At 43.4% G+C, this 16,183-nt stretch overlaps 1 protein-coding gene across 1 annotated transcript; it reads right to left on the bottom strand.

Moving 5' to 3' along the window:
- Nucleotides 1-588: 588 nt before the first annotated feature.
- On the bottom strand, nucleotides 589-15,040 carry LOC119730977 (metabotropic glutamate receptor 2-like). The gene is made up of 3 exons (XM_038204058.1): nucleotides 13,752-15,040; nucleotides 11,390-13,092; nucleotides 589-2,176 (listed from the first exon to the last, which is right to left on the bottom strand). Exons 1-3 carry the CDS (start codon nucleotides 14,134-14,136, stop codon nucleotides 1,466-1,468), a joined length of 2,799 nt encoding a protein of 932 aa, XP_038059986.1. The 5' UTR covers nucleotides 14,137-15,040; the 3' UTR covers nucleotides 589-1,465.
- Between the last annotated feature and the right edge of the window lie 1,143 nt (nucleotides 15,041-16,183).

The raw sequence follows: 16,183 nt of genomic DNA, 5'->3' as shown, positions 1-16,183 counted from the left end.
AGTGTGGACTTTCTTTTTTTGGGTGTGTTTACGTACGTCATTTATAAAGAGTTTTGAAAAATGATGAAGTTAACAAAATTCCCCAAAGGTTTTTATAAATGACGTCATCACAAGGCAATCAGATTCAAAATTATGACCCCTCCAGTGAGTGTGGACTTTCTTTTTTTGGCCGTGTTTACGTACGTCATTTATAAAGAGTTTTGAAAAATGATGAAGTTAACAAAATTCCCCAAAGGTTTTTATAAATGACGTCATCACAAGGCAATCAGATTCAAAATTATGACCCCTCCAGTGAGTGTGGACTTTCTTTTTTTGGGCCGTGTTTACTTGCTCGGGGCGTGCCGACAGCCGCTGCGGTGGCGTAAGGGAAGGGATAACAACTACGCTCAAGTCATGTGCCCCTAACCACCCAACCCTTCCAAATCCTTGGAAGGCAAAAAAGAGAACCCTTACCGCTCTGTATTGAATGATGCCCTTAAGTGCTACTTTCCCCCTACAAACTGTACCCCGTCCACGTCACTGGGCCGCTCATGACCGCTAATCCATTTTTCAAAATTTTGTGAGAGTACCGTAAAGGTTTGTGGTTAATTCACAGCATGATCATCACCATCATGGTGACGTCTGTGTGCGTGCAGCGCTCGGGCGTTGCTCGGTGACTACATCATAACGTGTTTAATTGTTCGTTTCCATTGTTCATCATTTTGAGTGGTTTGGTGTAGCTTGTTCAAGCAAATACCAATCATCCTCAGGTCATCAGAAAGTTGCTGTTGGTCGGTTCGCATAAGTGCGCCACCTCTACGGTACGGTTCTGCAGGTTGGTTGTTTTTGTCCAAGAGCAACGAGAGTGGAACGTCACGCCTAGTTGCGCGTCCAATCAGTTGAAGGCGGTGTTTGACCTTCAGGTGATCGCTTGCTGAACAGGTCGATACTAGATCGAGTTTTCGGCACGCCACCAATGCCAGATGTCGACTTTGTGACCAGAGGGATGGGTGATTGGTTCCCCCCCCCCCCAGATTTTTGTGCTGAACTAAAAAAAATGTTGTGGTTGTGGAAAAACAAGCTGTGGATATAGACCAGAGAACATCCAACCCAATGAAATATCGAGTTTAAAATTAGTTATTAGTTTTGAAACGTCACATAATCGGAGGCGGAAGTATTTCGTCTTGGTGTATTATGTACAATAATATTCACACACGATTGTATTTATGAAGAGTGCCATCTAGCATCAATTGGGGTCCAGCCCCCCCCCCCGAGCTTTTGAATTATTTTGCAATTTCCAGTGTGGTTTCAGGATTTTGCATGCCTCATCCCCCAGTTGTCAACACGCAATTACGCCACTGCCCTACATCACCTATTAAAAAATGACAGCACCAGAGGTCGCCAGAGGTCACCGGTGGTACGAGCGATCTAAAGTCTGAAAGGACGGAAGTTATTGTACACTGATTTCTTAAGTTACTGGATTCCATCAGGTACCAGTGCAACTAATGTCATTTTGGTCCCCAGTTTGGATCGGAGTCAGTGACTGAAAGCATCTCTGCCGAGTTTTCCCTTCCGGGACCGCCAGGTCGTCCCTCAGGTCGATCTGGGAGTTCAGGTTCACCGTAGTGGGCGCAACACTCGAGCTGCGCATCAAGGAGCGGGCCGTGCTGTTGAGATCGAAACGAAGCGCAGCAAGCTTCTTCTTGCTACTGCCACTGCTGCCACCACTTCCACCACCACCAACGCCGATGTTGCCCGCGTCGGTGATGGAGCCGGGATCACGGTAGGTCCCAGCAGCATGAACGTTGTCCTCAGAGACAAAGTGCACGGCGTAGAGTTTTGGGAAGAACATGAAGGCCAGGGTGATACTTCCACTTATGATAAGTGCCACTGCCATCACCACAAGCTGCACCACAGCTCCTGGGAGCAGAAAGAAGCAAGGGATGAACGCCAGCCAGATGACCATGGTTGTGTACACGCTCATGCTGATGAAGCGAGACTCGTTGTAGTTGTTTGGCACCTTGCGCGTCATGAAGGCATGGACGCTGCACAGCAGGACCAGGATGACGTTGTAGCTGAGTGACATGATCATCTCGTTTGTGTTGATGTTGCACATGAGCTCTACGCTGCCCGCCGTAGGGACCTTCTCCACTGGGGCTGGAGGATCATTGATCTGCCACGTTATACTGATGACGAGCTGTGGGCAAAAAGATAGCACAGAGATTGAATTATACATTTATCTCTTAATGATAATGATAGCCTGTGCCGTCTTGCGCATTGAGGAAAGTGTTTCTTCTGAAGTACGCATGATAATAATGTGTGTGTGATAATGGAAGTTTATAAAGCGCACGTATCCATCAGTATCGGTGCTCAAGGTGCTACATCATCATTATTACCCTGCTCATTGTGCCAGTGAAACATTCCAAATACTATCTCAGCTCCCTGGGGAGTATACAGCTCGATGCAGCCATTTCGGCGCAAAGCAGCTAAATCAATCACAATAACCATCTCTGCCCTAACAGGTACCAAATTTACTCCTGGGTGGGGAGAAGCAGTTAGTGACAAAGTGCCTTTCCCCCAGGCTGGAGTCGAACCCACGACCTGCTGAATTACCCGGAGACCACAACGCTCCAACCTACCAGGCCATTGCACTTCACACGAGAAGACACTCTGTACTTTCGATAAGAGTAAAGTCCAAACATGGTTAAAACTGAATTCTTGATGGAAGTTGTGCCTTGATCAACCGAGTGAAGCTAGCTACGAGACCTTCAATGCCCCCCAGTGACCACGACATACGTTGGTTGAGTGCTCCAAGTTAGAAAGAATAGCTAGAGCAACGGCCTTTACCCTTAAGCAAGACAATTTATCTTAACTGCTCCTTTCTACATACGCGTGAACCAATTGGAATGCACGTTCTGGGTTCTTCAGTGCAAATGACACATGTGCTCCCCAAAAGTACTTTATGCCACGGGGCAATATGACATTAGTTTCAATTAAATACCTGCCATCCAAATGTTTTTGCGATGGGTGGTATTTTTTTCTTTCATAGCCTTAGATGTTCTTCCAAACCTAACAAGTGCTGTGAGCTTTACTTGTGTTTTGTGAATAAGACAAGCTCAAGACAAATTACAGACGAACAGTTGAACAAACATTTAACACAAAATGATTGACTGTCATATACTTTCCTCAAAGAGAAAGAAAGTGCGCTGTGAACACCACATAAGAATGGTAGTGTAAATTCTACCTCATGTTTATAATTCTTTTTTTTTTTTTAATCTGACCTATGAGGGAAGAAACAAAAGTGAAATATGATTATAAAATGTGCGACACCTTTTGCCATCTTCAGGAAAGAAGTTCCGTCTGAAAGTAGAAATGTGTAATTACAAAAGTTTGATAATGATAACATGAAATCTCGAACAGCAATAAATCCTTGCGATTCCGCTATATTGCATAATTTTGTACAATCGGTTTTAATATTTGCATTCGCTTTTATAAGGAGCCGCTTTTCGTCATATTTGATTCGTGATACGCGGTTAGCGTTCATCAGATTTGATTAATAGTAATGCATCAAGACAAACCGCAAAAGCTTCGCCGACCCCTTCAGGGCGAATTAGACTCGACATACAGGAAAAACACATCCATCCTCGGAGTAAAGTCGGGGTGTTTTTTTCCTTCGATTTTTAATGTCATGTTTCGATGATCCAGGTTTACCTACGCCTAAGTGGATTTTAGAGTGGGCCATTCAGGGACGGCGTCGTAAGTGCAATTCCGGTAATAATAAATCCAATACTAATAAGCCGACTACAGAGCATTTATTTATGTCGTAAAGTCTTAAAATGGATCTTACATAAACAGAAATAAATCGGGAAAAAAAATGGCCTTTGCAGAGCACCTGACGTGCCAAAATTGGAAGAAAACAAAATCGGTTCGTAGCTTATTTTTGTTTGAGTACACGCGTATGGACTCCGCGAATGAATCGAAGATATCGTTGTTTGGCCTCTCGAGAGCCAGTGCAAAACTAGCAAGAAAACAGACTCAAAATGGCGGTCCGTGGCGGGCCATAGTTTGATATTAAACGCATAGCGCGTGGATTGTCAGATGAACGTATGACGAAGGTGTCAATCTAATTTAAATATCTACGCGCGCTCCAATAGTCTGCTGCGTTAAGCGTGACGCATGCATGTGCATGGGAAGTAGACCAATCAAACTTTAAGGGTGGCGCCGGCACAGCCAAGACGCATAGAAACCAATAAGATATTGGAAGCACGTGGACGTGTGCTGTTTGTATGTAAAAAACCTTACACTACTTCGAAGGCGATGCAAACAGAGGGCGTCTTTCACAAGTATAGTCTGCACTTCGCGACGAAAGTTCTGACATTCACGTCGGTTGCCGTTTTTCCTGCGCAGTGTATGCTCAAGACATGACGTCACGCTTCACAGTATGAATAAATGAACCTGTGGACAAAAGGTATTTCTGGTTTTCTTTAACTTTGCCGCTAATGTCACTGAAATGAAATGGCAGGTTGTGCAAAGGATTTTATAGCGTGTTATTAGAAGCGGGCCACTAAGGTTTACCATAATGCTATCATAAGGGCTGACATTGTGAATATTGTGTACCAATTCACTGCGTAAACCATCTTGATTCACTTTTTCAAGACTTAAATGGTTAAAACTTCTCCCTCAAACCTGTCACCTCAAGACCTCTAGTGATAATATTGAGCATCTGCCAAACACTTAACGACAAAAGGATATTTGCAACCGCTTGACTTCAAAAACTAATTTTGCCCGTAGGTAGCGTGTTTAATTGCCCAACCCCTTGGTCAACCATCTCCGGTTCGTGTTCTGGATTCGAACGCGGTCTTTTCATGCCCGATGAGTATGGTAACGTGGCGAGGAGAAAATAAATGCCTTCTTGGCATTCGACGATCTTAAAGCACAGTGTTTGCGCTGTACTACAACACCATGACAAGATAAAGAGTAGGGCGAAACAGATATCGAAAATAAATGGTGCATGTTGGCTTCGTGGGATGTAAATCGTTGTACACAAGGCGTCTGAGGGTCTGGTAGTCCAACGAGCAACGCCATGAAATAAATAGGCCTATTCCCAAACGGAGGCTAAATGACTTTTTGCTGCTCGGCCTAGCTTAGCTCTCGAATGCACAAGAGCAGACTTTTCCGATTCATATACGAACAGTGCTTGTCTTTGGAGAGTGCGCTTGTGTAATTTGTTTGCAGACTATAGTACATGTACTGTTAACTAGGTCGGAATATGAGCACAGACGGTTCGTACATAGACTGGAGTGCAGACAATCGATCATGCAATTGTTAGTCTAATTGAACTGTTCGAATAAGTAGTTTACATAGGTATGGAATAAACAGCTTTGGTAAAATATAAACAGCATGGAAGAATATTATGTACATTATTTATGATACATTCGAGTATCCGTCGATAAAATGCATATCATGACCACGCAGCGTCCCATAGTGGGGTGTCAATACCTAAAACAGCTAGTGCACTACGTGTCATGTGGCTCTCGGCGTCATTTCCCTCCGATATCGACAAAAGTTCGAATAAATTAATATTAACTTCATTCGGCACTACCTACTCCTATATAAATTAATCAATGTAATTTTATGAGTGTAACATGTCGTAGAATGTCCTGTTTGCATGGTGTCGCATGACGAGAATATTATAATTGCCTCACAATTCTGCCCAAACATCGTTTACAACATGATGTGGGTCCACACGGAGATAGCATAATGTATTTATAACAGTAACCTCCTCAAGCAGTATAGGGTCTGTACTGTGCATTGACGGCAAATTGAGCCTTTCATCCCATACTGTTCCTTGGGACTCAAACAGCACATATTACTTAAAGTGACACTCCTAGGCCTATACTTTTGTCATAATAATAATAATAATAATAAATAATAATGTAATAATAATGTGTATTTATATAGCGCCATAATCTGCTGGAAAAGACGCTCAGGGCGCTTTTTGTTATCAAATAGGCAAAAGTGCAGTTTAGGACCCCGATCCATATCAGAGAAAGAAAAGACGGGCGTGCTGTCACTTGCACATATTTGTATCTAGTAACATTTTCTTTGAAAGTACTGATCAAAGTTATAAACAATCCAGAAGTAATCTTCACCAAAAAGACTGCATGCGGCTTCAAAAGGTTGTGGGTTCGGGTTCAGTCTGGGGTTGTGGTGCGTGTCGATGTTTAAATTACGTTGACCCGCGTCAGAGGTCATAATATCAACAAGGCGCTGGTCGTTTTCTGAATGTGATATTAAACAGTGAAAGGACTAGTGCCAAGATACAAACAGTATGTACTGTAGTCTGCATACCAGCCATGCATTCGGTCTCCCTGTATCACAACAGGCCTAAACAGCGAACCACTTTAAAAAGCCACCTAAGCCTATACCGTCAAAACAGTCTTTATGCTAGTAGACAATCGGACAGTATAATGGCAAAAACACTCCCGCTAATAAAGCCAAATTTAATAACAACACACAAATAGTTACCTATCAAATGCGAGCAACTAGAAAGTGGTCTACTCGAGTCCTACACTAATTAAACCAGCTTGCGATTCATGCGCGGAAGTCTGCTACTAAATATTAACCCAGCCCAATGTAATTTCATAAACCGACCAAATGTACTGTGTGTTGCAAGTTAATGTTAGATCACGTTTCCCATTCGTAGATCCAGAAAGCGATAGTAAAGCACACCCGTGTATTCGCACTCTTTTGACTGATACATGTTCCACAGCTCTAAAGAATGTTTAAAGGTGTTTCGATCGTGTGCTTGCATCCGTTACACTACCGCTTCCGCATTTCAAACTGCAATGTTCTGCTTTAAGAATCCACTAATACAATTTGCATAGACCGATAGCATCATTCGCAAGAGACTTTGAATATGTATACCCTTACAGAACAAACACGTAACGTGAGAAATTGGAGACTTGCAAAACATGGCATTGAAGAAGATCAAAGTGAAAGCCTTCTTCAATCTCATATTCAGATTTGTGGCAAAACAAACATCCCGAGAACTACAGAAAAGACACTACAACAAATAAAGGCAAGAAAACTAGTAACAGGGCAACTGGGGAACTTCAAATAAATTAGAACGGTGGGCAACGGTACGAACCGTGTTGGTACACTTATACCGACGCAAATCAAACGAACACTGGTTGTATAAAATTGTCTTCATCGCTATCAATCAAAGATCGTATCAGAAGACTCCGGACTCAATTTGATGAATCGATGTTGCTTCGATTAATCGAAAACAGTATATAAAGCTGAACAATCCACTTCATTTCTGTATGGCGTAGGTTGAAAAATGAAACTTCGTCAACTTCGAGAAAAAAAATCGAAACTGCGGCCAACAAAATCTTAATATCAGTTTTGATGGATTGTTGAGAATACTAATCACATTATCGTATACGATATTTTGGCAGACAAATTGACTTTAAGCTTGAGAAATCTTAAATATCAGATACCATGCAGTCAACGATCAGGTATTTTCCGAGGACTGTTGGCGGAGTTGAAAAGCACAGAAAGTTTAGCTCACAAAACGGTTGATTAACAAAAGCATATACATGTATAACCAGCCCAAAACTCATTATATTGCTCGAAATTGGTTCTCAACTAAGTTTGTCTTGTTTGTCCAAAATTTTCCAATCAATGTGCTAATCAGCTGTGGGAAAATGTGCCTTGACGATTTCAGAAAACAACAGTTGACAATGTTTATGTGAAAGTGACGTTCAACTCGGGGGTCATTGACACTAAAAGGAATATTTGTCAACGATTCTGACGTTAAAATATTTCCATGCAGGCTGGCTTGCGTGTGAACTCATCAAAGCTACATATATGTTTCTTCCCCCGGAGATAAAAGTCCATCAAGACAGATCAAATATGATTACTTTTATGTCTCCAAGGAGCAGAGAAAAGTGCATCTCGTATTGAATTTCCAATTAGAGAATCCCAAGGCGGTGTGAACTTAACAGGAAGCGTATGCCGTACAACGTTAGAAAAGGGTTGTGCTTGTCTTGTACGAATGTGAAAAGCACATGATTCGCATTCGGACCTTTTTGAGCCACTTCGTGAATTACCATGCTACGGCGCGGCCGGCAGTGACACGTGTGTCTATATGAAGTGGTTGTGGCTGCTCTCTTAGTGCATGTGTATTAGACCTGGGTCATGATGACGTCACGTTTCGTTTAAATGTGCTCATTTCTACGAGAGCTCGGTGGCTCTCGTCTGGCCCCTATCTGGCTCCCATAAGATGTCATTATGTGACGTCGTGATATAAGACGTCATTATGTGATTCCTGATGTTTAAGGCCTAAACAGATGGAGCCTTACATAGGTCAACTTACCATAATTCCAGATTCAGGCAAGACTGAGCATGCCCTGGAACCAAAATGGCGTCCACCGGAATTTGTGGAATAGGATTATTTTCTTTTTACCAAGATCAGAACGGTCAGTTTTTTTTGCCACAGTGTTTGTCTTTCCGTTGTTTGTGACTGATGTAATTCTAAAAAAAGAAATGGTTGATTCCGGGAAACACAGGCGAAAGCTTTGGTGTTACCCCGGATAAACTTGCGATTTATATATCCGAGAATAGAATATAAAGTTCACTTGGGCTATATATGCTTTATGTGTTCTTTGACCCGTCTTTCAACAAACATATACCAGCCCCGACGATTTCATGGCAGCGCAAATTGGAAAATTAATGCAGCAAATTTAATCGGAGGAACCTCAGGTTGTTTTCTTTACACAACATTAGCGGCTTGTAAAAGAGAAACTGCGAGACATTGCCCTCTTACCAAGCTGCGGCCGCGCGGTTTACCCGCCATAGTCTGTACCCACGTACGAACGCCGATCATATTTCGGTTGTCCCTTCTGAAGACAAAACAAAATGACGCAGAAAACTGAGAGATCTGTTTGCTTTTAATTTTGCTGATCGGGAACCGACTCTTAGCGAGCCAGCCAGTCGAGTCGAGAACGGGTTGGTAATTATCTGGACACGGTGATATCATTTTGCCTAATAAATTGGCCTGCAGGAAATGTTCGGAACGATCGGCGATATTGGCCTCAACTTAAAATCTGTGTCACGTTCGTATATACGAAAAGAACGCAGTGATACAGTGATGTCCGATTGAAAGTGCACCCAAATGCACGCGCTTGTCGTGGCAACGTACGCACGCACGCACCAAGTGCGCGATCTCGCACTAATTTACCAGTCACGCGCCAATATCAATCTTTAATACGCCGCACCATTTGTGTCATTTACAATAAAGTTTGGAGTGGTCTCCGCTTAGATTTTTCTTCCGGATATATGCATCATGCTTGGGTATCGGACTCACTGTGTTAGCACTGTACTTCAATGATGTTTGCTGTATACGGTCCCCATCGTAATGAAAATCTGAACGCCAAAACAATGTCCTTAAGGATAAGATAACCTTTCAATCAATCAGCGCATTAAAACGTCAACAACGGCAAACATTGATTTATAAAATAATTTACTCCAAATAGGTCGCTCTGAAATTAATTTGATTTTATGAAGACGCCAAGATCGAAGTTATTTCTTTATCGGACAGAATTTTAGAAACTCTTTATATTTGCCATCTCTTGTTCTACCTTGATTGGTCACGAGTTTGGGGTACGGTAACAAATTCTTACCTCAAAAACTTGCGTGGTAATGAGTAGATGTTTTCAAAAGCTGACGCGCCCAACCCACTTATTATAAGGAAGGCTTGAAAAATACCGAGCCCGTGTTTTCCTGAAGTCTACATTTTTTTGTCATTCAGCTGGTTCGTGTTGTCATATCGATTGCCCGACAATAGCGAGTGTACTTCTGGAGTCGGTGTTAACAAGTTCATTGTTTAACTCTGTTAATGTTTCACCTGTTCATTCGTGACCCAAGTAATTCGTTCACACCGAAGCAAGTCATATAGAGAATTGAATATATAAAGACCTTAAGTCATAGGTTTTAGATTCCAGATTAATTTTGCTTCTGCTTTGATACCCTAAAAAACACACTAGAAACTCAATAAACGACCGTCGCCAGCGTCATTTGAACTAGTTTAACACCAACCACACGCGCGCAAAAACTACCTACGGACAGTGTTGGATGCAACCTGGAAATTAATTAATTTTGTTAGACTCATTTAAAGGCGCAATTTCGTAATCGAATGGAGCGTGCGCCTACGGATTTCCAAACCAAACAAGTGCAAACAACACAGGCACGCACGAAGGTTGCATGCGGCCAACAACTGTTAATGATTGAGTCGTTGTTCGTGCACAGACCGGATTTTTTTAAATCCCCGGAGACAAGGATGAATGTTGAACATATTTCTTTCCTCGGTTTTCGCGCCAAAGTACGCCTCGTTTCGCGCCACATTTTCAGGAAATGTCAGAGCGTAATTGCCCAATCTTGTACCAATCCACGATTCGTAGAGAGACGTGCACTCTGTTAAGGGCATTTGGAATATTGCAACGAGCATGTCCAACTTGATAGTTCTGTTTGTTTTACGTCTGCACCCCAACAAGTTAAAAGTATCAACCTCTAAACATAAACACCTGTGGGAGTACAGAAAATGCAATGATATACGATTTAACATTAATAAATATCATAGAAATAATGATGTTAACAGAGCCGTCTTTAATAGACAGCACTTGTAATACCCTGACAGAAGGAACGTTATGATGTGCCCGGACTAAATTTGTAACAACAGTTCCCCACAAAACATTGGAAATAACTTAGTCATTGCGTTTTTATGTTTGCTTAGAGACGGTTGTACGCATAATTTTCCTCTTACGCCCTTTGTCATTATTTGTAAGATAATACTAGTTTGCGTGATGGGAATTAACTTTAAAAAGTCATTCTGTAGCATCATTTATTTGTTTGAGGTGTGTATATGGTTGGAGAGAAGAACCAGTTAACTTGTTTCGAAAGGTGAGCTCTGTTCCCTGGAACACCTCCTGAGTCACAGTGTTCAAACCGTCTGGTTAATTAATTCTTGTAACACAACACCACGAAAAAAGAGATACTGCTTCTCTAACAAATCGCCATGTTTTCTTTTATATTGTGTAGATCATATCAAATTACTTTATGGTAGGTTTTTCTTTATTGTAAATTGTGACTGGTGACTGGTAGCATCGTGACTTTGGGCGTGATCCCTAACTACATGGTACAATTATACGGGTTTATGGCTTCTTAGTAGCATCCCCTGAGCAAAGATATTGACAAAAAGGGAAACCGCCATTATATGGCTGGAAAGCTCAGATGGTAGAGGACCGGAACGGTAATCTGGAGGTCGCAGGTTCAACCCCATTCCAGTCAAGTTTTTGTTCATGTTATAAAAAAAATATATGAGATTTTGAAAATCAAATTTGCAACTCACTTGGATGACAATGAAGCCTGACGCAATGATGACCTGCGACCAGGGGCTGATGAAACTCGGCCGCTTTGTGGATCTCTTCCCTGCCCTGAAGATACGGTAAATGCGGTTGGCCCGGGTCAAGAGAGGGGCATAGGTGAAGGTGAAACCCAGCATGAAGCCGATCCTGATGACGTAGCAGGTTGCCACGGAGGGTTGGCCGAAGAACGAGAAGACCAGACCGTAACACAGGAGCACCCCGAGGAGCATGATGTAGCTGAGCTCCCGGCTTGAGGCCTTGATGAGTGGGTGCTTGTTGTTCCGGAAGTATCCAAAGAAGGCCAGACCGGTGGAGAGAATGCCCAGCGAGGTGACGACCATCAGGACGATGGCGACAGGGTCCTCCCAGTGGATGTAGAGAGGCTTCGCCGCCTCGCAATTCAACCGAGCATCATCTGGGTTTTCTCGGTTTTCGCACGTGATACACACAGTCTCGTTCACCACAACATCGCGAACGGCGCAGGGCGTGCACTCCCAGCAGCACTCGCGGCTCCCTATCCCCGTCCTGATAAAGCCAGGTTCACAGGGCCGGCTGCAATATGAAGGCGGGGGGCTGTACTCACCCGCGTCCCCCGGCACGCCCCAGGGGATATTCGGTTCAGTGATTGTCAGGTTTCTCTCTTTATACTTGTACACCCCGATTCGCTTCAGTTCGAATTCCTTCTTGGGACTGTCCTTAAGCTTAATAACTTCCAGCTCGTACTGCTCCTGCATAACCTGTCCGGAGGCGTGAGTGAACATCGACCTGTAGGGAGATTCCGGCTCAATCACCGATTTCATATGCGTAAAGAGCGTATCCCCTTCGACGATCATTTCGCTGACGTTACACGGCGGGCTTGAATTGGTGGTCTTCAGGCAATATTCTATAACCATCTCATCCAAAGCATAGGCGTATGTCTTCACAGCATCAATGACTCGAGATACACCACTGGATTCACTGAACCCTTTTCCGTACGCCGTGTCGCAGCCTTCTTCGAAGAAACAGTGCAGTTGGTACCTGAGGACGTACCTCCACAACCAAGGGTTTTTGTGCCCAGGAAGGCTGTTGTTGCTCGCTCTAAGCAACGTCTGGAAGTAGTCTTCGAACTCCGGAACCTCCTCGTCGGGTAGTTGGGTCTTGATGGCTCCCCGGGCCATCTCTCGGTTCCCCAGCTTGATCTCCCCGATGCTCATCCCCCAGCCATCGCTGCCGATTATCTGGAGCTTACCCTGTGCCCCCAACTTGGTCATGATCGCCAAGATCCTGTTAGCGTGGTTGGTCTGGGTGAACATGATCAACACTTTGGCTGTGTCTGCCTGGTCTATGATGGACTGGACCACAATGTCCAAGACAAATTCGAGCGTGAATGTGCTGATCTCAAACTCCACCCCGATGCACAGATTACTCGAGTAGGCGAGATTATTTCGGAAGTTGTTGAGGGCGTTCCGGCCATAGCTGTCGCCGGAGTAAATGATGGAGACGTAGTGAAATTCAAAATACTCCATGAGGGCTATTATGGCTTTCACCTGCTGGTCATCCGTGGGGATCATTCTCAGAAAGTAAGGGTAGCGGTTGGAATCGCTCAGCTCCTCCGTAGTGGCGAAGAAGCTGATCAAGGGGATTTTGTAGACACCAAACAGCTGCGCTGCGGCTTTGGTGGTTGAACTCATCTCTGCTCCGACGACACCTACAAAATACAAAGACAACAATGAGAGAACAGAAAAGGAGGGTGCACCCATCTGAATGTCGCAAAAGCATTGGGAGGGACGTACAACCTCGGCACTATCGTGGTACCAGTAATGGCTTCAATTGTGATCGGCGGATATTAAAGTCTACAGAGTAGTTTAAGCGTGTGAAATACGGAGTATGATCAATATGTGTAAAATGGGGCACAATATGATTACTGACAGAGGCATTTCAGTTTCATTGTTTCTCCTCTTTCGCTCAATGAAACTAAAAGACTTATTTTATGATTATTTATTTTAGAACACTTGGTGGTGCCCTTTTGTGACGATTTGGTTCTATCTGATAACTATGCGAGGTTTCAAAGCTACTACTGCAAGATATTAATCAAGGGTTTTCCTCTCATACTGCCTCAAGCGCTATTTGGAACTCCCTACCCGAATTCTGTTTCCCTTCTGCCTATAATCTTTCACAGTTCAAACGAAATGTGAGCAGTTACCCTCTGTCACTGAAACGTCTTCAGTTCGTTTTTTAGGTTTCAGCACACCATTTTCAGTGGCCTCGACCTTGCGTTTGGGCAATATCAATTACAAAAGAAGAATATAAATTTGTAAGAACAAGAACAAAAAAAGGCCCAATGTATAATCAGGGTCAACTTCTTACCGATAACTGGCTTCCAGTCCTCCGGTGGGTCATTGCACGAGGCCGGTGCGCCCAGGTTGATGCTGGCATCAGGCACAAACAGGGTGGCTCTGGCAACCGTGGTGGGCTCGTACGAGCAGGTGTCGTAAATCCGGAACCCCAGCCGGATCCCCGGCAGGATGTCGGACCGGTTGTTGATCCCCCTCACGGCCCAGGCCATGGCCTCCAGCCGGTGCAGGGTCTCCAGCTCCCGGAGAGAAAAGTTGCATCTAGCTCCTTCCTCGAAGACTGGTAACAGTCCACCGATGATGTAGTCCCCTGTCTCTTCGTAAACGTCAACAGCTGCCTGCGTTCGAGCGACGGTGAGGAAAGTCGATACGATCACCGTAAAGAAACAAGCGAACATGATGTTTACTGGCACCTTCAAATATACCGAATGAAATCACGAAACCTAACAAGTACAAATCAAAGATATAATGAAATCACTCCCACATCAGATGCGGCAAGTCATGTAGCACTCGTGTTAGTGATGTGCCGCAAACCGTTAATGGACGATCAACAAAATATATAAACTGCTATCATTCTTAGTTGGTTTCGGCTCATTAGAGCCGCAAAACATTGATGGATGATCAACACAATAAACAACAAACAAGTCGGTTTTGGCTGATAAGCTATATGCAGACTTGATAGCTTAGAATGTGATGGTGTATTTTCTTCTTCAGTCTACATCGAGCAGAACATGTACGCAGGTTGTCACGAAGTAGTTATAGGTTGTACAATATACGGCTCTTGTATCGTATTTTAATACGTTCCAGTTGCCCCGGGTAGAGACTCGACGTCCGGGGATAGTCGGTGTCCTTATATCTTGTCCCGTCTACGTGGAACTGCAGGTGTAACACATTATTGATGTACATATATTGTCACTTCGTAATTATAGACCATGGACGTATCACTACTCAAGAGAGCATTTTCACGATGCGTCAGTGTTCGCCAAATCCTTCACGTTATGGGCCGCGAATCCTAGCACTTAAGCGTTCTAACATTTTTGTGGCAACAAGGAGCGATGCGGGCTAATCATGCGGCCCGTGCGATTACGCATCCGCAATTTGCGAGCGACTCGTGTGGTCAATCTGCGCGTCTGATGGCAGCACGAGCTCTCGAAATAATAAGAGGTATTAATGAGTTTCCGCAACGTGTGATCACCGTCGGTGGCTCGCTACGAACTGTCTGTCTTGCACACTGGCTGACAGCTTAAGCAGTAGGCGACGAGAACACAACACTATTGAACTCCGTGGTGCGCCTGTAGTGATCTGTTGTAGACAGAGTGCGTGTACTGATGGGGCAATCGCTTGTATGGGCCTATATTTACACTTTTAAGGCACTGGTGACTCTGCGGTCGAACACAGTTTACACTGAGTTCTCATCGCGCTATTCAATTGCAATTCGAAGAATTTGGGTTTCGCAGAACTTTGTTAAAAAGTATCAGCAGACAGAAAAAGGGGATATTCCTTATAAAATAGGCACACGCGTGGGGTGCTGTTCTTTAGGGCGTCCCTTTTTATTTTTTCTGGTTCTGGTTCTGATTCATGTTGAGTCGGTAAAATTCACTCGAGAATATCACAAACTTTTGACCTTATGACTTGCATGAAGTGGAATGACCTTTAGTAAATTGCCTTAGTTGCCCACAAAGTGTTTAGATGCACTTTCCTTTGGTTCTCATTTCAGACTGATCCTATTTTGAGCTCTCGACTTAAGAAACAAAAAAACACCTGTTTCTGACCGATCCTATTTTGGGTACTCGATTTACCAGAAAAAAACAACCATTTTTTTTTCAATTACCGCCGACCCCGTCTGGAACCCCATAAACAGATAAAAAAAAAACAATTGAAAAACTAAATGAATACGGAATTCAGACACTGTGCTATTTGACAAGCTACTAAAAATGAATATTATAGACATTTACGCGAAGTAAGGCGTATAGTAACCAGTGGAATCTCAGAAGATGAAAGTATGTTGCTTCTCACAATAATTTTAGGTGTCTATAGAACTTTGCTATGTCATGGCTGCCACTACCGCCAACACGTTAGTGAGCTGCTTGGTGTAGATATAATGTAAGTCAACTACATCTTGCCAAATATGGTTTGAATATTTTATTCATTGATGCCAACTCATGATAAAGTCAGAGCAATAAACAAAAGAATAGACAAATACGCACTTGGCATCATTTAATTTAGCCATCTATGTAAGTGCGACTGCATTTTTTTTCATCTTCAGATTTTTTTGACCGACCGACCCTACTTCAGAGGCCAATAAAATATAAAAACCATTGAAATATAAAGGGACGCCCATAATACATGTCAACTCAAAGGGCTGCTTACGCATTGAAAACATTTTCACAAACTGGAAAGAAAAGAGGTTGTGTCCACTAAACTGCCGAAATTGCACTTGTGGTG

Source organism: Patiria miniata, unplaced genomic scaffold (assembly GCF_015706575.1).
Source record: "Patiria miniata isolate m_02_andy unplaced genomic scaffold, ASM1570657v1 HiC_scaffold_22, whole genome shotgun sequence".
NCBI lineage: Eukaryota > Metazoa > Echinodermata > Asteroidea > Valvatida > Asterinidae > Patiria > Patiria miniata.
Note: the sequence above shows the minus strand (reverse complement) of the source record. Positions and strands in the feature narration are given on the sequence as shown.